Genomic DNA, 27838 nt, shown 5'->3' with positions numbered 1-27838 from the left:
CGGTAAGGAGATCCAGCACATATCTATTCTGTAGTGCTACCATTCGTACTGCCCTCAATTCTTCTTTTATTGCATTAAATCCATTGACTCTGGAGTTTATTGTCATCATTAGCTCCCATCTTGTTATTTGGAGCCATTTTTCATTTGCATACGCCTGCAGTCCTGGATAAATTATTGATGAGAAGAACATTGCCGCTCTGCTAAACAGTCTGTGTCCTGGTGGAATGTCACTGAGAGCTGTTTCTGATCTTCCCCATAGGTAGTTTTCCGTCAATGGCTCTCCTTGTCTTTTTACTCTTGACAATATATTTGTACCGTTATTTTCTTTTCCTCCTTCAATCATCACAGATCTTTTCCTCCCTTTGTTCCCTTCATCCATTTTAGGGAAGTTCGCCAAGTTCACATCTTTCTGTGGTACTACTAAGGATGGTACATTTATGTGTACCATGGTGCATAATCCGTTCCAAGATGGCGGCAGGCTGTAGTATGCCTTATCTCCACAGGCCCAATAGTGGTCCATTAAAACCGCTGTACCGGCACCCTCCTTCGTTATGGTCACTATCCTTTTGCAGTTGCTGTTCCTTCCGACATGTACGTCTCCGTTGTGTTGATAACATAGTGTCGGTGCAGTTAGTGGAAGTATTTATACCGGGTCTTCGTCCTTCTCTAACCAGGTCACCAGTCCGGCTGGCTTAATCCATCCATTGAAACACTTGTTGTTTTCTTTGTCTATTTTTGCTATATTTGGTTTTGTCAGTGTTACCATTTCACTCCCCACAACCCTGTCTATCCATCCTTCCTTCGTGTATACTTTCCCATATATTAGCAGCAGGGGTCTTTCCCAGCACCCCATTACTCCGACAACTTCACTTGCACGCCATTCACGTGGTAGGTAATTCAGCGTTACTTCCTTCGTCTCTTCTTTGTCTGGGCCATCCGTCACGTACTGGAGCCCTTCTGTTAGCTGCCAGTAGTTTTTGTACATGTGGAGTGTCTTGATGAAGTTTTTTTCATACGGGTATGTGTCTCTCGTCTTTCACTTTATTATTGCCATTCTCCCTTGGAAACATCCTTTCGTTTGGAACCGGGCCATGTATATCAGGCATTCTACTGATTTTGCTGGTACTTCAGTAGTCACAAATGTTCAGGAGGCGCTCATGGCATATGGGATCAGTGAGCACACATAGCAGTTTTCCTTAGTTGTCCCCTTACTAATTTTGGACATGTGCTGATACCACATGTTGTTTGAGACGTGTGCAGAATCTGTAAAATATGTGTCAACCCCATTATTATCAACATATGTGCTACGTTTAACCCTCTCTCTGTTTAATTTTGTTCTGCTCGTACCACCTGACACTGTACGTGTTGCAGCCATGGTAGGGGGTTCATTAGTAAGGGGTGCAGCCAATACATGAGAAGCATAGTGTGTCTGCCAGACAGTGGCAGCAAGTAGACCAGTGATAAACAACAAACCTATCATTTTTAATACAATAGCTAATATCACCGGAATGTTCCTCTTACCTTTGCTGCGGTCCTGCAGCTTATTATTGACGATATAGGTGCCCGCCTGGACATTTCTGAAATTAGGTGTTAATTTTGTCAGTTCTGTTTATTCAAGCTCTCCCTATCAAATAATTGGTTAATGCCCAAGCGAAAAGCTGCTCCCACGCGTATCTTAGTGACCTATCTCTTAGGGCTGGTACATGTTCGTGGAGATGTGGGAATGATTGCTCTATGGCCAGAAGGAACGTGTTGTAATACACACGTATTTTTCTCTTCTTTAAATATTTTGGTCTTTCTATAACATATACAAATTGGTGTGACAGTGCTTCGGGTGTGTCGTCATCTGTGGGCAGCATTTTCCCCTGGGCAAAACACAATGTTAGTTACTTCACTTTTCTTTATACCTAAACAGTTGTACGCCGTACCTCCATGTGCGAGACAAAAAAAGAGAAAGAAAACATGCACGTGTCTACAAGTGTGGTGCGATATGACCGTTTGTTAGACAATGTCCTTTTATTTAGGTAGTGGCAGGGCGGGGCTGGGCTGGCAGTGTTTTGTTTGCTCTGTGATCTTGTGACTATGGGGTTGGCTATGGGCGATTGTCCATTTGAGTCCTTACGGGTGTTTGGGATTTGGGAGGGGTCAGGGGCTGTGTCACTGTTGTCTTTTTTTGCTGTTGCTGCTGCGTTGTCTTCTGTTGCTGTTGCTGCTGCGTTGGCCCTGTCGTCAATGCAAGGGCGGTCTGATCTTTGAAGGGCTTGATGTCGTGCAGGTTCGTCCAGACCTGTTTATCCCGTAGCTTCACTGCTCTAGTAGTTACTTTCTCAACCTGATGGAGCCCAGTAAATCTTGGGCTATCCCACCTTCTATTGAAATTACGAAGGAGGACGTGATCTCCTTCTCTTACAGTCCTTTGTGCTGCTTGTTCCTGTCATTCACTTTTATTATCTTCTTGTAGGGTGGTCTTTGACCCGCCCCGCGTCCTCTCGAGCTGCTGAGAGATAAAGGTGACACTAGTAATCAAGGAATTTATATATTCGTACATTTCATCACCAAAACAGTTTGAACAGGGTGGCAATCTGTTATGGCCGTTGATGGTGGCATCAGTGGGAGGTGCATTTGGTGTCCGGTCACCACCTTGTGGGGTGTGAGGTGGTGACCCGACCCTGGCCTGTTTCTTAACTCAAATAGGGCTAAGGGAAGGCAGTAAAGCCAGCTTTTTTTGGTATACTGCTGAATTTTTGCTATCTCTTCTTTTAGAAGGCCGTTGAGGTGTTCACAAATGCCATTCGCCTGTGGGTGGTACGCAAATGCAAACTTGTGCTTGATGCCAAGGAGAGTAGTTATGTGCTGAAACATCTCATTGGCGAAGTGTGGGCCATTGTCTGACTGCAATACCTTGCACACCCCCCACCTTGGGAACACCTCCCTCACCAGGAACTTTGCTGCTCTAAAGGCGTCTTCATGGGAGCATGGACCAGCTTCGATCCACCTTGAAAATAGCCATACTACCACAATCATGAATCTGTACCCTTGACATACGTTGATCATGTCAACGTAGTCAATGTGGAGGTGTAGGAAGGGTCCTTCCGGCCGGGGTATAATACCTTTGATCACTTGCAGCATGTGACTGGCCGTAAATTGTTGGCAAGTGAGACAATTACTAATGAAATTTGTAACATGTTAATTTAATTCAGGACAGAACCACCCTTCCTTAATTTGTGCTGCAATCACCCCTTTTCCTGTGTGTACGGGATGGTGTAGTTGGGCGAGGGCTGTTTTCAAAAAGGCCAGGGGCATGACTATTTTGCCTGTATTGTTTGTGGGGGACATTGTGCATCCCCTTTTGACCCAGAGCTCTTTCTCTGCTATGGGTGCTGCTGCCTGTATCTCCATTATTTCATTCTTAGGAATATGAGTGTACCCATCCTTCATCAGAATCTGTCTTGCCCCCACTCTACCCTTATCTTTTCCTTTTTCTGGGGGGATCCAAATCTCCCCGTAGTACGCAGCATGTTTAGCATGTGCGTTTGCTGTTTCATTACCTTTGGAAATGTGGTCATCTCCATTTGTGTGTGCCTGACACTTCACCAAGGCCACTTCTTTGGGGTATTCAATTACTTCAATTAGTTCAGCAAGTAGTAGGGCATGTTGCACTGGGGTGCCATCTGCCCTTCTAAATCCTCTTCGCTGCCACTTAGTTAACCCAGAGTGTACAGTTGATGTGACATATGCACTGTCAGAATATATAGTTACTCTTTTGTCATTGCTTTCTTTTAGTGCCAACATTAGGGCCACTAACTCTGCTGCCTGTGCAGAGTAGTGTTGTGGTAGCTGAACACATTTCACTGGAACATATGTCCAATCCTCTGTCAATCTCACCGCTGCTGCACCTGTTCTGTGGACCCCATCACTTTGGTCTATTGTTGAGGACCCATCAATGTACAGCATTTCTCCCCACTGTAGGGTGTTTTCTTCAACTTTTATTGTGCTGGAATATGTGTTGATAACTTGTGTGCAGTGCATAGTTGCCATCTTCCACTACCTCTGCTATGAACCTTGCTGGGTTGATGTTGCTGCACCTTACAATTTTTAACTCAGGTCCGGACAAGATAACTTCGTACCCTGATGCCCTTTGAGTGGTCAGTGTTGATTTTGATTTGTTCAGAATGGCAAAAAGGGCATGCTCCACGTACAGTGTTGTTGGGCAACCCATTGTTATTGAGGATGATTTTTCCACTGCAAAGGCTGTGGCAGCTAGGCTCTGCTTGCACGGGAAGTGTCCTAAAATTACAGGGTCCAGGTGTCCACTGTAAAATGCTACTGGTTTGGCCCCATGCTAGTTTTTTGTGTCAGTACTGCTCTCATCACTGCTGAGCTGCAACGTGAAAAGATGAAAAATTGTGCTTCATAATTTGGTGTGGCCAGTACTGGTGCTGTGGAAATGGCATGTTTTAGCTCCTGAAATGCCTCTGTCATTTCTGTGGTCCGTCTCACCTTCTTTTCCCCTTTCTGTGCTTCTTTTAGTGCCTCAAGCAGTGGTCCTGTGTATGAGCTGTAATCAAAAACTCAAGCCCTGCAGTAATTGCATAGGCCTAAGAACTGCTGTACTTCTCTCACTGTCTGTGGCTGCAGTGTGTTTGTTATGGCCTGTGCCCATTGAGGTGCAAAGTTTCTCCCAGTTTGTGAAATGAGCTGGCCTATGTAGAGCACTTGTTCTTGGCAGTACTGTAGTTTTTCCTTGTCTAACTTGTACCCTTTTTCTGCTAACACAGTGAGCATCTTTACAGAGTCTCTCCTGCACTTCTCTTCTGTTGTGCTGCAGATGATTATATCATCTACATATTGTAGCAATGTGCTCTCCCTCTCAATGTTTCCCAAGTCCATTTGTATTACCCTGTTAAATATGGATGGGGACTCACAATACCCCTGGGGCAACCTCGTGTGATTCCATTTTGTGTTGTGGTAAGTGAAGCAAATCAAATCTTGTGAGTCAGGGTGTAGCGGTATTGAGAAAAATGCATTTTTGAGGTCAATCACAGTGAATCGTGATGCCTCTGTTGGTATTCCACATAGTATAGTGGCTGGGTTAGCCGCTATAGGGTATTCTGCCTCTACAATGTGGTTGAGGGGTCTTAGATCCTGTATCCTTGCGCACAGGATACACAGCAGTGTTGCATGGAGACTCTGATGGCACTAGTATGCCTCTCTCTATCAGTGCTGTTATTGTTTCATATATTCCTTCATCTGCCTATTTTGATGCTGGGTATTGCTTCACTATCGGCATTATGGCCACTTTTTTCAACTTTATTTTCACACCTCCAATGCTTTTGATGCAGCCCAAGTCATATGGACTGGTGGTCCATAGAGATGCAGGTACTTTCGTCAGATCCTCCTCATAAAACGGCACAACTGTAGCGGCTGGTGCTTCCAACGCCAGTACCATCCTCTGTGCTACGTCTCTGTATGTTACCGTTGCCCAGATGTGGACGCTCATTTGAAACACCATCTCCCCCTCACCATTGTCATCTAAGAGGAGCTCCTCATCAGATACTTGTGTTAGTCGGCACCCCTCTGCTAGAGCTATAACTGCCCTCCATGCTCTCCCTTCCCTGTCTTGGCCATGCACAGCGATGTAGTCCTGTGTTGCCGCAATGCGCTCAATGCTCAGTGATCTCCTTGTCCCTTCCTGTTCACTAGTTGGTGTTTCGGGTCTGAAAAGGTAAGCTGCTGGCCTCCTCCAAACCTTTCCTTCAATCCCTGGCAGCCATGCTATTGCCATGTCTGTCCCATATTGAAATAGTTCTCCATCTATTGGTTCGGCCCCTGATACTGTTTTGCCACAATGGCCTGTAATATTTGTCGTGCTGTGATTTACAGCAAATTATTCCTTTGTCAGTGAAGGAGATAGTCATGTTCAACCTGCTCATGATGTCTCTACCTAGTATGTTTACTGGTGACTTTTTTGAGTATAGCAGCGGTAGTGACATATCATGATCACCTACAGGTAAGGAGATGTTATCTGTGAAAGGAACCAACCCTCGAGCCCCAGAGAATCCTTGTGTGTTCATAGCTTCACCTGACAGTTGAAACTTCCCCTCTCTTATGCATGACCAAGTGGCCCCGGTGTCAACTAAGAAGGAACATTTTTTGTCACCTATTGTCACCTGTATGCGTGGTTCCTTCGCAGGGTTAGGTGTTACTGATAGGATGGGACACATCAAGGACATCTGTGGGCTGTCCTATTGTGGGTATAGTGACTGTCCATTTCCTGTGCAAGGGTTGCGACCCAGTATTGTCACCCTTCCAAGCTGTGTCTGGGCTACAGGTGTGTCAGTAGATGTTATTGCATTGTCTTGTATTTGTGTCAATTGTTGGCCAGTTTGGACCTGTTGTTGCTGCTGTATGTTTGGCTGTTGCTGCGTTTGTGTGTGTGTTTGCATGTGTGGTTGTTGCTGCTGTTGTGTTTGCAGGGTCGGTTGTTGTTGTGGCATTTGTGTTTGTTGTGGTGGTAGTTGTTGCTGTATTGCCTGCTGTTGGTAAACCTGTTGTTCCCCCATGGGCCCTTGTTGTCCCTGCTCCCCCCAGGCTGCCTGTGCTGGTCTCACCCTACATGTGCGTGACATGTGTCCTACTATCCCACATATCCAACATGTCGGTGGTTCCTGCGCTTGCCATTGAAGTCCCCCCATGTAGTCCTGATACCCCTGCTGTCCCTGTTGGTTGTAACCTCGGAACACTCCCCCTTGCTGGTGAGTGGGTGGGCCATATCCGCTCCTTCTCATTTGCCCTTCCCTCCCTCTGCAATTGTATGAGTACCCGTTTCCCATTTGCATACACCCTCCCCCCATTTGTATGTCGGGGAGGAAGCATTTGCTGTGTCACTACTTGTACTTGCTGTGATGGTGCTACCTGTTGTTGTGTTGTGTTTTGCCTGTGGTTGTGCGGGGGCTGTTATCAGTGCTCCCTCCATGGCATATTTTGATAAGTTCTTCTGGACCAATTTTGCTTCCTCTGCCTTCCTATCCTCCTCCTTTTGTTTCATTTTCTCCTGCCACATCCTGCAATAGTGTACTAGTGTCAGTTGTATTTCTGGCCATCCTTTAGCTTCCATCCCTACATCCCTACTAACTTTTTTAACTGTTTCTGTACTTGCTCCGGGACCCCTTGTATTAGAATATGGTAGAAAATTGCTAGTGTTTTGTCCCACGGTTCCCGTGTTTCCAAGCGCCACTTCTCCTGAATCTCCTGTATGTATTCAACAGGATCTTCATTCTCACGCATCTTCCGTGATGTAATTGCTCCTATGTCTGAAGTGTCTGGAAATTGTACCCTCAATGCTTGCCAAAGCGCATGTCTGCAATTGGCAAATGGTGCTCCAGCATGTGCTGTGTCATGTATTGTTACCCCCAGAAATCCCACCCTCTTCCATATGTCATCAGCAGCATCTCCCAGTATGGAAATTAGGATGCCCTTCACGTCTCCCACCGCTAATGTTTGCCCTGCAGTGTGCTTTTCCATCTCATATACCCATTTTCTAGCTCCTGCACTCAATGATGGAAGTCTGCATTTTATATTTTCCTTGTGTGCATGCTTCCAGGGGATGTATTGTGGTCTTGTTCCTCCCCTCTCTAGTAGTGGCATTAAATTGTACCCCCTCTCCTCTCCCTTCATCCTCCTGTGTGTGGTTATGTCACTACATTCATCATTTTCCTCCATGTCTGGTTGCTCTTCAATGCTGTCAATGTTACATGAGTTTGCTCTTTCATTCCGTGTATCCCTCCTCCCCTTCTTGTGTCCTTCTGGCCCTACCATGGGTGTGCTTGCTCTCTCTTCCTGCCTGCGTCCCGGAAGGTCCCTAAGCCTGCCAACATATGGGTTGTGCGCGAGTGTTGGCATCAGTAGGCGTGGTGTTTGTGCAGGTGTAGGTGTTAGTGGGCGTGGCATTTTCCCTATTGTCTCCTTGCTCTTTGTTTCCACTGCGTTTGGTCCTCCCCTTCTCTCGCATGCCCATGGTGACTCGCAATTAGTGCGCATTATGTATAGTTTGTCTAAACTCTCCCTACTTCCATCTCTTCCATTTATGCTTAGATCCTCCTCCTCTTCACTGCAAAACCCATCAGCTAATGTCGATCCCCACTTTGTGCGTTTTCCCCCTACTGTCACTGTCTTTAAATCTATCAAATCTTCATCTAGGTACTCACCTCCTCTACCCACAGCTATCTGTGTTGATGTTGGTGCCATTTCTTTGTCCTGGCGTGTGTATTTCCTTGCTCCATTTTCCATCCTCCTATCTCTTCCCTCCCCTTCATTCTTTTCCACTACTTCACCACCTATTTCCTATCTATTCCTTTTTATTTCTTCCAATACTTCTTCGCTTACCTTTGCTGATATCCTCTCCTCATCCTCCATTCTCACTTTTATTCCCCCTTTCCTTCTTAATATGCTTTCTATTACCTTTCCCTCTTCATACTTCCGTGCGCTTTCAGCCGTAATCCTCTTTTTCCACATTCCCATCTCCCTATCATTCTCTTCCCTCTCCTCCTCCTTCCTTCTCATCTCCCTTTGTTCTGCGTGTGCCATCCTTTCTGCTATTGCCCTAAATCGCTCTCCTTCCTTTTTCCTTTCTTCTGCCTTCACCTTCATTTTTGCCATCTCCTCCTTATGTGCTTTCTTTTCACTCTGCCTCTTCCGTGTTTCTTCCTCGAAGTGCCTGAGCAAGGCGCTTCGCACGTTCCTCAATTCCGCCAACCTTTCCTCAAGTATCTCTTCCTCCTCTTGTGATAGTCGCCCTTCTCTTTCTCCACTTACCTCTAACCCTGTCGGCGTGTTTTCCTTCTCTTCCTTATTTACCATTTTCACTGCGTCCTCTTCTTCCTTTGTTAATGCTCCTCGGAGCTTCAAAAGCACCTGTGCTGCTATCCACTCCTCTGGCCCAACGTCTGCAAACCTCCCCATTGACCTCTTGTCATCCCCCTTCCTTGCCTGCGTAGTTGTTGAATCTACCATACCTACCTCCCTCGTCCTCTTTTGGCAATCATCCGGGGGTGCGTATGGCGGGGGGCTGTATGTGGGGTTGGAGTATCCTTCAGCAGCCGTTAATTGCTGTTTGGCCACTTCTCGAAGTTCTGTTAGTGGGTACAGCCCCCCTTCCTCCTTCTTCACTGCCTTAGCCACTTGCGCGTCTTCTGCCCCTTCTTGTTTGACCTTCGCCTCTGCTACCGCAAACGATCCTTCCGCTTCTTCCTAACTTTCTTCAGTGCTGGGCGTATTTTTGTTTTTCTTATTCTCTTCCCCTCCTTTCTTTTTCTCTTCCTTTACCTCATTTTCCTCCCTTATCCTTTTCTCCTCCTTTACCCCCTGCACTGTGTACATACCTGTGTCCCCAGGTCTAGTTCCCTGGAACATCTTCCAGAGGTCAAAAACTTCTAAGTGGTTTGCTACTTTATTCCCCTTGTAGGTATGTTAACAAACTATGTTGTGTATATGTATCGAAGCTTCCGTTAGGCGGCCACGGTACTCTTACTTTGTTGTCCATTCCTTGTGTCCACTCGATACTGTATTTAATTATTTTCTCCCTGTGTGGGGTCAGTGTCGTGCAGATGTGCTGAAGTGGAGTGGTTAACGCGCTTCCCATGTTTCTCCACCCCGCTCCTGCCCCCGAGCCATAGTACAGGGCCATGTTACAACTTTTACTTTCCCAAATGTCAACCTTTTACCTGGCCCCATAAGCTGGCGACTTCGATTGTCCGCTGGAAAGGAAAGCAATCTTTTATATGGTACAGTTGTTACTTATAACTACGGCCTCCTACGGCCGTTGAACACAAAGCCCCCTGCGGCGAAGTGCCCTGTGCGGCGTGCCCCTGGGCTGCCCCACCTTCCTCTCCCTTTTCTATTTGTCACACCTTCAACGCAACTGCTCCTCCTCCCCTTTTCCTCTTTCCCCTCAAACCACACCCTCTACTTTCGAGAACCCTTGTCGAGCGCTGCCGGCATTCTCCGTGCACGGCCGCCTCTCCCCTGTGGCCCCTCCCCATCTGAGCACAGCCGGCGTTCTCCATGCGCGGCCGCCCCACCTCCCTTTGCCCTTCCCCGTCTGAGCGCGGCCGGCGTTCTCCTTGTGCGGCCGCCTCTCCCCCTTTCCTCCTACCCTTTCACACCCTCTGTCCCCGGCCACCCCTAGATGGACGTGGGGCGTATCGCAATGTCCTATACAAACCCTATGGGTGACATCACCAACTTATACAACACACTGTAAGTACTTATAAATTTCAAAACTTCACAAATGCGCTCTTGTTCTCACACCGTTCTCCCCCATTAACCCCACAGCTGTCTTCTCGACTCGTCTGGAGCAAGGTAATCAACAATCAAATTACTTAATATAATCGGTCTGCGCACACTGCGTCCCCTCACGTGTGATACGCCCCCTTTCCAGAGGAGCTTAACCAGCCAATTATCTTCCACACTCGGTAAATAACCTGGCTACCCCCTGCGGGAAAACGTCATCTACTTAACGAGCTTCAACACTCAATTAGTAGGGAACCTCATCTACTCATTGATCTATAACATCAACTCATAGGAAAGCCACAACTCCCTCTTACACAGGTGTCCGCGATCTCGAACCAATCCGCACCCTCTAACAATCACACGTGGGTTCCTGAGGCCGCACCCAATCCACTTCGTGACGCTGTAGGGGACGGTCCTCATGCCTGTCCCGTTACACCTCACACCTCTATTGCCACGGAACAGTCAAAATCAATTTCCACACACTGTTACAACCACCCTCCTCCCTCTTTACAACTCCTCCCCCCTCCCGCACAATATTACGTTGCTGGTTGGGTGTGCCATACTCACCAAGTCCTCGTGAGTCGGGGCCTCTCGACTGCGGGCACCCCTCCAAAGTGGCTCGCCACCGCCCCTCATCTGGACCACGTCTGGACACTCGCCAACCGGCGGCGGGATACTTTTCAAGTCAGCTCCCGAGGGCCAATGTCCAGATTGCGCTGTCTGGTCCTCTCGCAGTTCCGCGATGGTCCTGTAGTCCTCGAAAGGGGGCAACGGCAGAGGGGGCCACGCTGCTGGGTTGCCTCGCTGCAGGAGGCCTGGTAGTTATGCTCTTAGGTTCGGTTAAGTAGACCTCAAACAGATCTCAGCAGTGCCTCCAACTTGTCGGGGTGATCTCCCGGGGGCCGGCATAGCCGTCCGTGGACCTCTGGGGCTGGGGAGGCCCCAACTCCTCCCGGGTCCCAAAAGTAGTATGAGGCACACACAAGAGCAAAGTAATTACTGCTGTTTATTATAGTAACGGCAGGGATCGTTCTCCGTCCGTATGCATCCAGGGAGACGCTCTCATTCTTAGTGGCTCGCAGGTCCTTTTTACCATAGTATGACGCGCTGCTCGTGTCACCTGGGAAAAACCGTCACAAAACCTATTGCCACTTCGGCTTGGCTCCCCGACTGGTAGGGTTAGTATATTTTTTTTATTTTTTATTTTACATTTATAAAGCGCTCACACAGCCCGCAGGCATCGAGGCGCTGTTACAGGAATTGTTTGTTTTTCTTAGTTGCGTAATTGTGTTCTTTTTTTTTTGTTTTTTTTGTCTTAGTTACGTATTTATAACGCGCTTAAACACCCAGAGGTTTCTAAGCGCGGACCCGGGGATCGAACCTGTTGTTGCTTCATGTCGTCTTGCTTCCAAGACATGCACGCTGCCGCTGAGCTATCCTCCCGGGACAATATATGCTTATATAGAGAAATGTTAGTGGATAAGGACAGGTCAGGTGGCACACTTGGGTTGTCCCTAACACTTGCTACAATACATTGGTTACACGTGGACACTGGGTGATTGGCTACCCGAAATGGCATCAGTGAGGAGCCCCTCATACTCTGATTGGTTCCCTCATGAGCCCCCAAGCCTGGGACCATCGCTGTTCCCAGCCTGTGAGGTACCTGGTGTTGGCAACATTGTGCAACTATGTGTTAGTGGCGGACAATGGACAGGTCTTTGCTAGTGGCTGATGATCACGCCTTTCCCATCGGTGTAGGTGTCCAACTTGTTGCTTCGTTGTTGCAACCTGCGTCCCAGACATGGGACCCCGGCGACTTTCTGTCTCGCAAGCTTGGCATCTTGTCAGTTTGGTTCGGTCACGTGTATAGAGACCATAGCTGGAGCAGAATTATGAGCATTTAATTTGTTTTTTTGGCCCAGAGGGGTGCTTGGCTGCGGCAGGTGTAGCCTTGGCACTGAGAGCTCGGCATGTGGGTTGCAACATTGTGGCCTTGGCGGTGGGCTCTCGCTGGGACTCGTTCTGCATGGTCAGCGCATTGGTCAGCGTCTCGAGAAGGTTTTTGTCTTGGAAGCTCCGGCCTGGGGACTCTTGCTTAGCGGCGTACTTGGACCTAGATCCTGGGAGGTGGTATATAATCCATAACATGGGTGCCGTAGGGCGACAGAGAGTCACAAGTAGCAGGAAATATATAAGAAGGCGTCTCTATGAGGACAGGGTAGCATGAAGCATCTGCAAGGATTTACACAAGCTCTTTAGGCATCTTGCGTTTCTGCGGTACTGTAGGAGGCCTATGTGAAAAATAACAACAATGCATGTCCGTGAGTGTGTCAGTCTGCTACGTCATAGCACTGAGTATGTTTTTCGTGTAGGTTGGTGTGTGGGTGACCAGTGTGCATGGTGGCACATGTTTTCTTGTCTGTTGGCTATGTCGTCATGGCATCTCTAACGATGTGTGTTAAGGTGTACGTCTCGCAACTTGGACGTACCTCTGTTTCCGGATGATGTCCGCGTTGGGGAAGCCAGTCTGAAATTCGGATTAACCAGTAGAGAATATGGTACAAGGAAGCGGCCTCAGCCCTGTCCTGATAGTACAGAATTGGACGGGGACCACCCCCCAGCATCAGAGATCTTCTTCTTGTAGTGACCTTGGTTGCTGTAGCTGGCACAGGCGAGACGGGCAACCAGGAAGTCGAGAAGTCCAGAGAGTAGAGAGCTCCGTAGAATGGCCCAGGGGAGAGAGCTCAGAAGATCGCCAGGAGAGCCAGAAACACACAGTTCAAAGGAGTTCAAAACAACAGTCAATGTGCAGGCTGTGGAAGGATGGGTAGCCAAGTTGACGGAGAGAGTCCAGGCCCAGGCACATCCGGAAGGTATTGAGGTTAAATTGGAGCAGGCAAGTAGACTGGTACCCCAGCAAGGCAACAAGATAGGGACACCAAGGAGGCGACAGATTGACCTCAGGAAACCTCAAAGGATTAAACCAGGGGAAGGCAGTAGGTCCGGTGGGAAATGCTAGAGAACCAGGCTGAAGGGCTGGACGGCCTGGCAGGAAAGCAGGGACCCAGGTGGGCAAAACTGGAAGGTCTGGTAGTGGAACAAGAAGACCAGGCAAAGGAAAGGCAGGGATCCAGGCAGAGAAGAGAAGCAGGGCTGCAGAGTCAAACAGGAGCCGGCGGCGAAACAACGGTGAGTCAGGAACGAACCGCGTTAAGACGCGATTCGTTCCTGCACCCGATCGCTATTTACGGCCGCGGTGCGAAACCGAGGCTTGGAGCGCGAAGAGAACCGCGCATGCGCCGCGGTCCTTCCAAGGCGAGAACGAGGCTTGAAGCGCAAGCCTTTGATCGCCTTGGTCCGCGGCTCACGCGTGCGCCCGTAGCCTGGACCGCACAGCTGATTGGGGCATCGGAGAGTCTCCCTCCCACTGATCCGATACCTAGAATAGAGCTGCCAAGGAACGTAGCGACCCGCAGCCTTCCAGGTACGTGTCCTAACACCATAACCCCCTCCAGAAAGGCCAGGAGCCCCAGGTTTCCAGGGATGATGGCGATAAAACTCTCTCACTAAACGAGGAGCATGGACATTACCCACAGGTTCCCAAGTGCGATCACAGACGGGGTAACCCTTCCAATCAACCAAGAATTGCAATCTCCCCCTAAGGTAACGGGAATCACATATTTCTTGAACTTCAAATTCTGGCATACCCTCAACCTCAATGGGTGATGGACGTGAAGGGGAACGACCATAAGGGTCGGGGCGATAGGACTTCAACAAGGAAACGTGGAATACTGGATGTACACGCCAGGACGTGGGAAGGGCCAATTTGAAAGCCACCGGAGAAACCCGTCTGATTATTTGGAAGGGACCAAGAAATCTAGGAGCCAATTTCAATGGTAGGTTACGGGCCGGTAAGTACTTAGAAGATAGCCACACCCAATCTCCCACTTGAAATTGAGGCACAGGACTCCGATGTTTATCGGCGGTCTTGCTCATGTATTCTTGTGCCTGAGCTAGGGTACCAGCTGCTCGAAGGTGGAGCGACTGAATCTCGGCAACCAACTGATCCGCAGAAGGAACTGGACTGAGTTGAACAGGAGAGAGAGGCAGCAGCTTGGGATGAAGTCCAGAAGAACAGTAAAAGGGGCTGAATCCGGTTGCTGAATGGACAGAATTGTTGTAGGCCACTTCGGCCAACACAAGGTGAGAGGCCCAAATAGAGTGAGATGCATTTGTGAAACATCGCAGATACTGTTCCAAAGTCTGATTCGTCCTCTCAGTCTGCCCATTAGTTTGAGGGTGATGACCAGAACTAAGAGCTCGAGGAATTCCCAGATGTCGACACAGCTGGCCCCAAAAGGCGAGATAAACTGAGAGCCCCGATCTGAAATAATCTTCTCTGGTAACCCATGCAGGCGAAAGATGTTTTCTAGAAAAGAGTTAGCCATCTGAGTTGCTGTTGGTATCTTCTCAAAGGGAATAAAATGGGCCGTCTTGGTGAAACAGTCCACCACCACCATGATACATGTGTTGCCTTCGGAACTTGGTAGGTCCACAATAAAATATGTGGCGAGTGTATGCCACGGATAAGGCGGCCTTTCAGTAGGATGTAATAAGCCCAAAGGTTTCCTACGGGGAGTCTTGACTTGGGCACAGGTGGGACAGGATTCTACGTACTGCTTGACCTGAGCCGCCCAACCAGGCCACCAGAATTGGCGTGCTATCACTTCTTGTGTAGATCGAACTCCTCGGTGTCCCCCAACCTTGGAATCATGTAAACCATGCAATATTGCTTTGCGTAGAGCTTCAGTAGGTAAGTACAGTCTATTTTGGAAGAGCAGCAGGCCTTCTTTATCACGCACTTGTGGATGTGTTAGCAAAGCAGACCGTTTGGAATCCACTGACGTTTCTTGGGCTACTCTCGGAAAGAATGGTACCAAGGCCAGAAGGAAATGTTTCGGGGCCAGCACTGGCTGATCTCTGCCTTCATGTTTGATGTCATCCTCAAGGGATCGAGAGAATGCATCTGCTTTCACATTCCGAGAGTTCGGTACATAGGTGATGTTGAAATCAAAATGTGAGAAAAAGAAAGCCCAACGGGCCTGCCGAGAAGTCCTGCATTGAAGAGATCGTAGAAATTGTAGATTGCGGTGGTCTGTGCGTACCTCCACCGGAAACCGGCCCCCTAGAAGGTGGTGACGCCATTCTTCAAAAGCGGTCTTGATGGCCAGAAGTTCCTTTTCAATAACCGGATAATTCCGTTCACTGGCCGAGAGTTTCCTGGAAAAATATGCTACTGGGAATTCCATGTTCAATCTGGGATCATGTTGTAACAAAACAGCCCCAATCGCAAAGTCGGAGGCATCGGTCTCCATTATGAACGGTCTATCCTCCCGGGGATGACAGAGTATTGGGGAGGTGCTGAAGGCCTCCTTTAACTGTTGAAAAGAAGTCGAGGCTTCTGATCCCCACTCAAAACTCTTCTTGGTACTGGTTAAACTGGACAGTGGCGCAGTCACCTTAGAAAAAGCCGGTATAAAACGGCGATAGAAGTTGGTGAAACCGAGAAAGCGTTGGAGAGAACGTCGGTCCTTGGGAGTCTTCCATTCCAAGATAGCACAGACTTTAGCCGGATCCATATTTTTCCCGGAGGCACTGATCACGTATCCAAGAAATTCGATGTGATCCTGATGAAACAGACACTTTTCTGGTTTCGCATATAGATGGTTCTGTTGTAGTCGCTTAAGAACCTCCCTCACTTGAGTAGTGTGTTCCTTCAAGTCTTCAGAGAAAACCAGAATGTCATCCAGGTACACCCATACAGAAACTCTGATTAAATCAGCGAATATATGATCCATCAGACGCTGAAAGACAGAGGGGGCATTACATAGGCCGAAAGGCATCACCCGATATTCGTAATGGCCCAATGGTGTCTTGAATGCTGTCTTCCATTCATCTCCAGGCTTTATCCGCACCAAATGGTAAGCCCCACGTAAATCTATCTTGGTAAACACTCGGGCTTTGTGCAAGGATTCCATAATAGTGCAAATCAAAGGAAGCGGGTATCTATCCTTTCGGGTGATTTCATTCAGCTGTCTATAGTCGACGCAAGGCTGTAAGGTACCCTCCTTCTTCTTGACAAAGAATAATGGAAACCCGGCGGGAGAATTTGAAGGTGTGATATAACCCTTCTGAAGACATTCCTGCAGATATTCTCGTAGTACCTCCCTCTCTTGGGACGTCAAGGAATACACTTTACCATGCGGAATCTCTGAATCTGGTAACAGGTCTATGGTGCAGTCCAATGATCTGTGAGGAGGTAGAGGAATATCCCTAGGTTCAGAAAAAACTTCTTGAAATTCGGTGTACTCAGATGGAATTGAAACGACAGAATATAGACTGATTCTGTTCTCCCCATTGGTCTGTGTTGAAGCGGGGGCAGTTGTTTGAATGGGGTCACAAATACAGCATTCCTTAGAGCAACGATCAGAACAGAACACCAACATTCTAGTCTCCCAATTAATGTTAGGATTGTGATGCAACAACCAAGGTAACCCCAAAATTATGGGGTACGTAGGTGTCTTAATTACATCAAGTGAAATCCGTTCCCTATGCCCTTCAATCTGTAGATGCAAGGTTTCAGTATGAGGGTGAACAGGGCCTGAAGACAGAGGAGTCCCATCGATTACCTCCACCATTGAGATGCGCTTCTTTTCAAGCAAGGTGATTCCATTTCTGGCCACAAAATCGACGTCAATATAATTACCAGAAGCTCCACAATCCAACAAACCTAGCACTTCAACTGGTTTGTTACCCGACCAAGAAACTTTAATAGGCAGAGCCATGAGAACCACAGGCTGCATGGGCTGTCTCTCCTGTGTCTTCTCTGGAAGGTCTGGAAAAGAAGAGGGGCCTGATGTAGCCTTCCCTACATACGGCAGGCCATATAGTTTTCCGACTTTCGGAGTGGTCGAAGCGGGCAGGTACTGAGGTAATGTCCTGAGGCCCCACAATACAGACACAACCTGAGATCTCTTCTTCTCTTCTTCTCCGCCTCTGATAAGGGGCCTCTGACGGCTCCGAGTTGCATCGGTTCTGGCGCCGATTCAGTGGAACCCGATGCCTTGGATGGAAGATTCGGGAATCGAGGAAGTGTTTTCTCTGAACGCCGTCTCTCATTTCTTCTCTCGACCATCCTGTGATCGATTCGTAAGACCTGTTCTTGGAGAGACTGTAAGGTATCTGGTTCTGGGATATGAAGTAGCTCATCCTTGTACTCTTCTCTTAAACCCCTTCGGAAGAGTGTCTTCTGGGTTACCTCGGGCCATTGAGAATCGGTGGCCAATTGCCGGAAATGACTGATGTAGGAAATAATATCGGTTGACCCCTGTTTTAAGTCCATAAGTTGGTTCTGAGCAGTGGCCGCAAGGTTTGGTGATTGAAATACTTCCAAGAATGCTTTCTCAAAAGCCACACAATCTTCGAGAATGGGACTCTTGGCTACCACCAGCAGGGTTGCCCAGGCCAATGCATTTCCAACTAAGTTTTCCAAGATATATCCAATCTTGGCCTTGTCTTGATTGAAATGCGTTGGACGGCACAAAAAATGAATCCTGCAATGGTTACAAAATTCGGCCACTCGGCGAGGATCACCATCAAACTTAATTGGACTAGTCTGAGCCATTACAGACTCTGCAGAGATGACTGAACTAGCCCCATGTGCCACTACTTGTTGCAAGGTAAGATTCTCTTGACGTAAGGCTGACATCTCGGCACGTAGGGCTCTGATTTCATTTCTTAATTCTTCGGTTTCATCCATCTCAGAATCTGGACTGGTGGTAAGGCATCTTAATCTGTTTAGGTGTACGTCTCGCAACTTGGACGTACCTCTGTTTCCGGATGATGTCCGCGTTGGGGAAGCCAGTCTGAAATTCGGATTAACCAGTAGAGAATATGGTACAAGGAAGCGGCCTCAGACCCGTCCTGATAGTACAGGATTGGACGGGGAACACCCCCCAGCACCAGAGATCTTCTTCTTGTAGTGACCTTGGTTGCTGTAGCTGGCACAGGCGAGACGGGCAACCAGGAAGTCGAGAAGTCCAGAGAGTAGAGAGCTCCGTAGAATGGCCCAGGGGAGAGAGCTCAGAAGATCGCCAGGAGAGCCAGAAACACACAGTTCAAAGGAGTTCCAAACAACAGTCAATGTGCAGGCTGTGGAAGGATGGGTAGCCAAGTTGACGGACAGAGTCCAGGCCCAGGCACATCCGGAAGGTGTTGAGGTTAAATTGGAGCAGGCAAGTAGACTGGTACCCTAGCAAGGCAACAAGATAGGGACACCCAGGAGGCGACAGATTGATCTCAGGAAACCTCAAAGGATTTAACCAGGGGAAGGCAAGAGGTCCGGTGGGAAATGCTAGAGAACCAGGCTGAAGGGCTGGACGGCCTGGCAGGAAAGCAGGGACCCAGGCAAGCAAAACTGGAAGGTCTGGTAGTGGAACAAGAAGACCAGGCAAAGGAAGGGTAGGGATCCAGGCAGAGAAGAGAAGCAGGGCTGCAGAGTCAAACAGGAGCCGGCGGCGAAACAACGGTGAGTCAGGAACGAACCGCGTTAAGACGCGATTCGTTCCTGCACCCAATCGCTATTTACGGCCGCGGTGCGAAACCGAGGCTTGGAGCGCGAAGAGAACCGCGCATGCGCCGCGGTCCTTCCGAGGCGAGAACGAGGCTTGAAGCGCAAGCCTTCGATCGCCTTGGTCCGCGGCTCACGCGTGCGCCCGTAGCCTGGACCGCACAGCTGATTGGGGCATCAGAGAGTCTCCCTCCCACTGATCCGATACCTAGAATAGGGCTGCCAAGGAACGTAGTGACCCGCAGCCTTCCAGGTACGTGTCCTAACAATGTGGATACTTGTGGCTGTTTTAGTCGATCTGGTCCATATCGCAGGTGTTGGTTTGGCCAGGGCATGGTAGTGGGCATGCTCCTCATGCATGTGGGCCACAAACACATGGTACCTTGTCGTCTGGTAAGGCGGTGACCGGGCCAAACTCCTCTCGCAGGGGGGGGGCTTGGGCCGTGATCCTCTAGGCCAGGGTCCAGATGAGAATTGGGGAGGGTGTTTTCCCATTTTCCCACTTCACCCATTAACCCAGAGAGAGGTTGATTGGTTTTGATAAATGGCCATGACCCATTTAATGTATCCTGGATCGAACTTAAAACTTTCCAAGACACCCTTAAGGTAACCCAAGCTTACCCTGTCAATGGCCGTGTGTGCGTCTAGTGAGTCAATTCCCATTCCAATCTCCGGATCTCTCCCTCAGCTCCAGCAGGTCCAGAACCTGCCTCACATTGTCATGGGTGCTACGACCCACAATAAAGCCTGTTTCATCCCCGGCTATGATTCCGGGGAGAATTTCCATCATGCGACGGGCCAAGATCTTGGAAAAGAGCTTAGAGTCTATATTAGTAAGTGTAATGGGTTGGTATGAATGACATAATGTCGGGTCTTTCCCCAGTTTGGGAATCAGCACTGTCGCAGAGATACCCTTGGTAGGGGCCACCATACCAGATGTTCCAAATTAATTGAAGAGATCTACCAGGAAGGGAGCCAAGAAGGGGCCTTCTCCTTCAGTGTCCTTATGGCCCATTCCACCTCGCCCAAGACAATCGGGCCTCCAGGGACCCACATTCCTGCGCTGTTAAATTCGTCCGGTTTACTGTCTGCAAGTATTGGGCCTGGCTGCCGGCTGATCGGCATCCTCCGAAACACTTCCCCAAAATATTCCTCAAATAGTCTCAATTTCTTCACCTTCCCCTGTTCCATCACTCCCTTCCCATACCCTAGGGCTAACACTGTATTCCTGTTATGCATTTTCCTGACATGGCTTGGGCAGTCCTGTCAGCCAGGTATTCCTCCAATTTCTTCCATGCCACATTCAAGACCCGAAAATCTCGGTGCAACCCTGTTCTCTTATGCACCTGCTCCGTTTGCTCAACCTCTCTCTCAGACCCAATCAAATTAGCTGCCATGTCCTGCTGTACACCGCCGATTTGCCAATGAGTGCTCCCCGTACAATGGCTTTCATTGCATCGCACACTAATCCCGGTGAAGGGCTAGAGTTCCTATTTTCCTGAAAATAATTGGTGATTACCTCACCTAACTCCTGGCATATGACCGCATCCCTCGGCACTGGATCATACAACCTCCAAGGGCGCCCTACCAACAATGGACATAGTGATGGATACCGGTGCATGGTCCGGCAATGTTCTGGTGCCAATGTTCACACCGTGGAAACAAGGGTATAAGTTGCTGGGAATCACCAGGAGATCTTCAGAAAACACCATGTACGTGAGAATAGAAAGAGTAAACCTCTACCCCCATGAAACATCATCCAGGCATCCACCACCCCCAAGTCCTGGAGCAGGGCCCCAAAAGTCGAAAAGTCGCTGCATTCTTGAAATACAGTCTGGCAGCAGGTAGGGTTTTATCTGTCAAAGGATCAGGCACCAGGTTAAGATCGCTAAGATCTGCCACTCTGCAAAGGGGAGCATGCGGGAGAGAAACTGTTTCAGGAACCTGTCCTGCCCAGTGTTAGGGGCATACAGAGAAACCAAAGTGAAGGGACACTCCCATCGCACACATCACATGCATATAAATCTCCCCTGGGGATCCCGTAAGACCCCCACTTTTTTGGGATGTGTTTCCCAATTAGTATCTCCAATCCTCTCTGTTTCTGACCCCCAGAGGCAAAAGAACTGCCGCAGAAACATTCCGTCTCGCAACCTCTTTTCATCCTGCACGAGCAGTTGCATCTCTTGTAGAAACTCTATTGATAGAGACATGTTCCACAACTTACGCATGACAGATTTCCTCTTCATTGGGGAGTTTAACCCCTAACGTTCCACGCACACCCATGACTATCAAATCCTCTCCCTCCAGGTTAGCTGTCACCTCATCCAGGAGAAGTTATGCCATCAATCCACATCCACCCTATTTCAATTTCCTGCCTCCCCCATAATTGTGCATGTGATCTGAATTCTTTCCACAGTAAAAATTTCAAATGTAAAACCCTCATATCCCAGCCCCCACCCAATTTCGTCCCAACATCTAACGGTGCTCAAACAGGAGCAAAACCTGGACATCTGCCAATCCAATGGGGAAACCGATTTGGAAGGCAGCTTAACACCCCAAGAACATACCACACCCCCCCTTCCCTATTACAACTAACAGCTCATGGTTTTTGCATGGTGCATTTCCAAAAGAAGTGTTGATTTTATTGATTGGTAGGTTCTCAGGTTTGATACATTTTTGTCTAAGAGTTTCTTTAGCGGTGCCAAATTATAAGCCAAATTATAAGCATTGCGTTCCAGGAACTACGGAACCGGTAAGCATGTTTGTGTTTTGTGGCTATGCTGAAATCTCTCTGGGAAGAAGTATGCAGATGTTCTGCATCTATCCTCAGAGAGGGGCTTGCTTGATAGTTTGGAACTTTGGTGGGTCTGATTTTGGAATTTGGGTGCATCAAGTTGCTATTGCAATTATCATTTAGGGGGTTTCCATGTTGTCGGGCTCTGCTAGTGTGTCCTTGCATGTTAAGGTTTGGGATTGAAAGGTTCTTGAAGGGGTCATCATGGATTATGGCTGGTCATGAGTTAATAGGGGGGGGGGTGTTTAGCTGTACTGCAGACTGGTCCATTTAGAAAAGTGTAATGGTTGTTTTGCGTTGGCATCTCTGTTTTACGCAATTATTAGGTGAAATGTATCTTTTTTACTTGGTGTGGGCAAGAAGTCATGAAGCATCAGGTTGGTGAACTGTGGGGCTTTGTATAGTGTGGCACACAGTTTTGATGGAGCAAAGGATATTGTGATCCCCATGGAATACGGCCATCAATGCTCTATCCAGCTGAGAGGGAAGTCATGCAGATGTTCAATGATCCAGAGGGTAGATGTTTGAGGCAGTACATCTGGAGGAGGGTAATGTCTCCAAATAGGGATGGGTATGACTAATACAGTACTGCCAGAGGTCTAGTAGTTAAGGTGCATGACAGAATGCATCAGCATTTGGAAATAGAGAGGAACTTTCATCTGTGTTCTAAACCCTGAAAACAAAAGACCAACCTTGTGCTGCAAGGTCACTCTTTTGCCTCCCCCTTCCTTTCCCCTGTCTATTTTGGGGGTGCCCCCCACCCCCTTCGCACTGCACGGTCCCACCGCCACACTCGCCCCCTTCCCCACCACTTTCTCAACTGGCACTGGGGTCCTCTTCCGGCCTTCCTCCAAGTTGGGGAATATACAAAAATGTCACCCTCATTTGTGTGCCCCTGCAGTCACTGCGACTTTGGAGGCGCACAAAATACTGACTCCCATTACTGTGCCCAAGCAGAGCGGGAGTTGTGGGGGTGTCCCCTGCTCTCCTTGAGGGCAGTAACTGGAGTCAGGGGTTGCGGGGGTCTCCCCCGCTTACCATTGTGGTTAGCGAGGGACAAGAAATTTGAAGAAAAAAAAAAAGCATCCTGCGGCGTCAGCTCAGACCCACGCAAGTGGGAGGAACCAATGCCCCAGGGATAGCGGGGAGTCGGTGGCGCACACAGAAGAGTGCTGCTGTAAAAGTAAGTGGGGGGGTCGGGTAGGGGGATGCAGGGTGGGGAACATGGGTAAAGTGATCTATTTGATCACTGCGCTGTGTTGTAATTGGTGTCGACATTTTTGTCGGCGCAGTTACGGGTGGCGCAGTGATCACATAGATTCCCAGGTTGCATCCACAATGAACAGACTACACCAGGTTGCGCAATGTGATGCGTCCTTGTGTACCTCCCTTTTTCAGGGAGAAGTTCTAGAGACTACAATCGAGGAAACCCCATTCCCATGAAGAAAAAATGCCTAGGAGGCTGTGGGGGGTATGAATTGTAGCGGGGTGTCAGCATATTGGTCATGCAGCAGGAAGGGGGTGAGTTTTTACTTTTGTATAGCATTGTATGTTATTTACATAGGTAGCAGGAGGTTTTGCCCAGAAACATGTACTACAGTAGTACAAGTATTTATGGGGAGGGGGGGTCCTACATCAGTTGTTTTACAATATTCGGAATGGGAATGAGAAAATTACTGGCTGATGTTTGAAAATACTCAATACATAGATAAGAGAGAAGACAAGCCATGTTACAGACTGGATACGTACAGGGGTGTGGCTCTATGCACAGATGAACTAGAAACAGCGTCATCAGGGGTGGGGAGCAATATAATGCAACATGAAGGATTTTCCCTCCAGGCTCAGAAGCTAGAGTTTAAAGGCAGGTTTAAAGAGGTGGATGGTAGCGGTGGATAGTAGTGGATGGTGGTGGTGTTTTTGATTGGATTAGGGAGTTCCAGTGGTGATGGGCAAGGAGGGAGAAGAAGCACATTTGGGTTGGTAGCGGACCAGTGAGATTAAGTGTGGTGTTAGACTCAGGGATGGGAGTAGCGGGACATCGTTTTGACCAGATAAAGGGAGGCGATTCCATGAATGGATTTGAAGACAAAGCAGTAGAAATATGGAGGTGGGGCTGATTTCACGCAGTGAGCCAACTGGCATGGATACAGTGTTAAGAAGTGTGTGTGAGAAAGAGAGAGAGGTTTTAGTGGTTGTTTGTGCTCATCAGGCCAGAGCCCATTCCCTTCATGCGGTTGGCCAGCAGGTAGATGTCTGGGGTGTCCTCACCTTGCCATTGGGGGTAGATATTCAGCTCAATGTCAGTTTCATATGTGTGGGCTTGGAGGGTGTGACGCCAGTGCGACTTCTGGTTTAACCCTTTGTTGAGTGAGAATTCCCCTCGTTATTTGAATGTCTTGAGTGTTGAGTCTAAGTTGTTTGTGACAAAGTAGCAGACGTGACCGTGGTCTCGGTACTGTTAGTTAGCCGGAGGTTGTTAATGAAGGTAGACTTTATTGCATCAGTCTACTACATCAGAATAAGCATAGCCCGATCCTTCTTGTAGTCCTGTCTAGGCCAATGTATGGAAACTAACTTTAAATTTAATACGCTTTTTTGTCTTCTTTAAACTTGATTGATGATAGTAATATCTTCATATGTTCAATGAGTGACACAAACATATGGATTTGTGCTGAAGCATTTATGAAATTAAGATAAGGCATCAAAGTGAAAAATATTCCTTGTTTCTTCATTTAAAATCTAATAGCTTCTAGTCCTCTCCCTGGCTGTTTATTCCGGTGGACTCTTATGTCCTACTCGCAGCAGAATTCCTTAGTGCTTTCTTTATTAAGAACATCCATTTGGCGCTATTAACAGATTTCGCTTTATGACTGCATTTATGGTTGTCTCTTTTCTTCCCCTTTCTTTAATGTGCAGGGTTTCGAAGCAGACTGCAGAAGGCGAGAGGAATTATGAATTGGAGAAGGATGTGAACTTTGCCAAGTCTCTCCAGCAATACCTCAAATACATTGGAATCCTCTCCCAGCCATCACCTCCAAATGCATATCAAAGGACGAAACCTGAGAAACCCCCAGTGCAGGTGATCATCAGCACACATGTTCTTAAATGCACACTGTCACCATCTGTTGGCACTGTGAAATGTTTGCACTAGTCTAAGTACTGGTGCCAAGTTTTCATAAAGTTCTCAGACATGCCACAGGGAAGCATAGTGCCATATGCTGTATAGAGCAAAGAGTTTTGTTTTGTTAAAAAAATCTGCTTTTTAAATTTGAATTATGGATCTTACAAAATTTGCATGTCACCATGAAACCTTTTATGCATGTTGGTCAGATAAGGCAATGTGTTGGACATGGCTGAATTACTATAAATTGTAGCAAGTGAGAGAGCAGAGGTGACCATTCACACAGCAGCACACCCACATTCTTAGATTTCGATAAAAAATGGCTTCCTACTTTGTTTTGTTTTTTTATGGGTGAGAGAATGCACAATGTTCTGGCAGGACCAGGCATTTGCACTTCATGGCTCCGTACCCCAATTTTCCTCACTCCAGGAGGACTCACTCCCGCTATAAGGCTAAGTGTATAGTTGTGCTAAATGTTCAACTCATGGTTATGTTATCCAGGTTTATGAAGCGCACCTTCACCAACAGGGGCATCTTGGCAGCGCCAAGCAGCAGAAGGGATCTGAGGCAGAGAACAGAAAGGTCTTCAGAGCCAGCTTGAAGGAGAGAGGATCAGTAGTCTCACAAAAGAAACAGTGGGATAGAATTTCAAAGCAGGGCTCCGACCACGGAGAACAAACGACCACCCATTCGAAATATTTGAACCGAGGAACCACAATCTGTAAGGAGGTTTAGGAACTTAGGAGATGGAACACAACGTCTGAATTTGGCCTGCAGATAATCAGGGCCTGTCCCATAAAAGCTCAGTGTACCATGCACAAAGCCTTGAACTTAACTTGTTTAACAACCGGAATCCAGTGCAAAGAGTTAAGGATCCCAGTGGTTGAAGACCGGCGGGCAGCACCAACAGCCAATCTGACGGCCAAGTTCTGGAGCACTTGCAACTGTTAGAGAAGAAAAGCCAGCTACGCCAGAAATAAAGAATTACAGTAATCGAGTGAACCCAAAGTGAGAGAAGAAACTGCCACAGAATTAAGAGAAGAAGGGAGATAGGTCAAGAACTTGAAAGGGTCCGTAGTTTAAAGGGAATGGATTGCCAAACAGCACTAATCTGCTCCTGCATAGATAGTGAGGCTGAGAACTTCATGCATTTTGACAACAAGAGAAGGCAGGGGGAGAAGGCCAAGTTCTGAGGGCCAGAAAGCTGAAGACCACCCCGAGGACGCAGGCATCGAATTAACAATAAGATCCTCTGTTTTTCTCCATTCAGGCACAGACCATTTTTAGCCATCGAGGAATGGACCGCCGAGATGCAGGTGCGCCAGCGCTCTGCAGTAGCCGGCACAGAAAGTTCAAGCCACACCAGGACTTGCATGTCATCAGTGCAAGAAAAACACTGAAAACCAAAAGACCCTATAAGTTTAATAAGAGGAAGAATATACAGATTAAAGAGGAGAGGAGAGAGAACACCAGAATTGAGAGGCATAGCCGCCGATGTGAAAGGAGGAAGTGTAAAAGATAGGGAGCATTCAGAAAGAAAGGATCCAAAATGACCGGAACCAGTCCAGGACCTGGCCAGAAATACCTGCAGAGGATAGCCTATCCCTGAAGATACCATGGTCTGCATGTGTTAATATCCCCGCAAAAATATCGCCATACAAAAATATCACCATATTTGTGTGGCGATATTAAGGCATGGAACCTGAGGGGGACACCTCCGCAACCCCTGTATTATTTTAATGGGAGCGGGGGACACTGCCGCAACACCTGCTCCCAAAAACCCCAAATATTATCCCCAATAAAAATATCACCTTATATACGGCGATACTTTCGTTGGGGATAATATTACGTGATACTGGTCCACAGTGTCAAAAGCAGCCGAAAGGTCCAGCAGAATCAGCGCTCCAATGCTGAATCTGATCCACAATCTGGGCCAAATCATCAGCCACTGACACCAAAATCGATTCAGTACCTCTGTCGGCCCAGAAACCGGACTGTAAAGGGTTAAGAGCCCCTGAGTCCTCCAGAAAAAGCGAAGGAGAGGAGTAACCAGGGCTTCAAGAAGTTTCATAGGAAACGAAAGAAGGGAAATAAGCCTATTTTAATTCTAATTCTTATAATCATTTTAAGAGCCAAAATATCCATCATGCCACTGGTCCACAGGTGAGACAGATGAAAACAAATCTGCCTCTAGAAACTTAAAAATAATGAGTTTCTTGACCTTGATCCCTTGATTCAGGTAAATACTTGGATTGCTTACCAAATATGTGTGCCAACATTTCTACATTTGTTGAAATTAAGCTAATATTGGTGTGGTTCTCCTGTCCAAGTCACGGTTTAAGCCCGAACCATTCTCAACGATATCACCACTGGATCTCTCCAGTGAGGTCCAAAAAGATATTAACAAAGGAAACATATGGGATAATAAATGAAGCCTTATTAAGAAGAAGGCTGGCATTTCCCAGCATGCATAGCGAAACTCCATTGTTTATGAAGGAGCCACTCTCATTGTGACAAAGTAAACTACAACTAAACTAGCAGTGATCATAGTGATAAATGGGAAACAGGCACATTTTGCTAGCAGAGGCCGAGGGAAGATTACAGCTTCAGGAGGGGTACCCCAAAATAAAAGAATATCCAATTAAGGGTCTATACAAAAAGTAGACTTTTAATAAACAATAAAAATGCAATCAAATAACTAGAAAACACTAGAGAAAATCCACCCTTCTAAAGAAAACAGAGATAATGCAGATTTTCATAAAAAAGAAGGCACTCTGGGTAGATTAGCAGGGCTGTTGATGTACTTACTTGGCACAACGTCAATGTTAAAAAGTGTGTTAGAAAGAAAAGTCAGAGAAGGGGGCTTAAAAGTGAATATGGGTGCGTGTCGAGCGATACCAGTCATTTCAGTTTTATGGGAAAACTCGCTGTATCAGAGCTCCCGAACTCCGCGGGGGCAGCTGTCTCAGCAAGGAGTCGACACAGCTAAGTAGAGACACGGAAG

General features: G+C 47.8%; 1 protein-coding gene across 2 annotated transcripts in view; it reads left to right on the top strand.

The window, feature by feature from the left end:
- PTPRN2 (protein tyrosine phosphatase receptor type N2) overlaps nt 1–27838 on the top strand; it is a 3479756-nt gene that overhangs the window by 1294205 nt on the left and 2157713 nt on the right. For both annotated transcript variants that reach the window (XM_069647979.1, XM_069647978.1), the window contains exon 5: nt 24630–24792. In XM_069647979.1, the coding sequence (XP_069504080.1) occupies nt 24630–24792 (163 nt within the window). The remainder of the gene's footprint in view (nt 1–24629; nt 24793–27838) is intronic.

Source organism: Ambystoma mexicanum, chromosome 2q (assembly GCF_040938575.1).
Source record: "Ambystoma mexicanum isolate Mex_15411 chromosome 2q, UKY_AmexF1_1, whole genome shotgun sequence".
In the NCBI taxonomy this organism is placed as follows: Eukaryota; Metazoa; Chordata; class Amphibia; order Caudata; family Ambystomatidae; genus Ambystoma; species Ambystoma mexicanum.
This window is presented reverse-complemented; position numbering and strand designations above follow the sequence as displayed.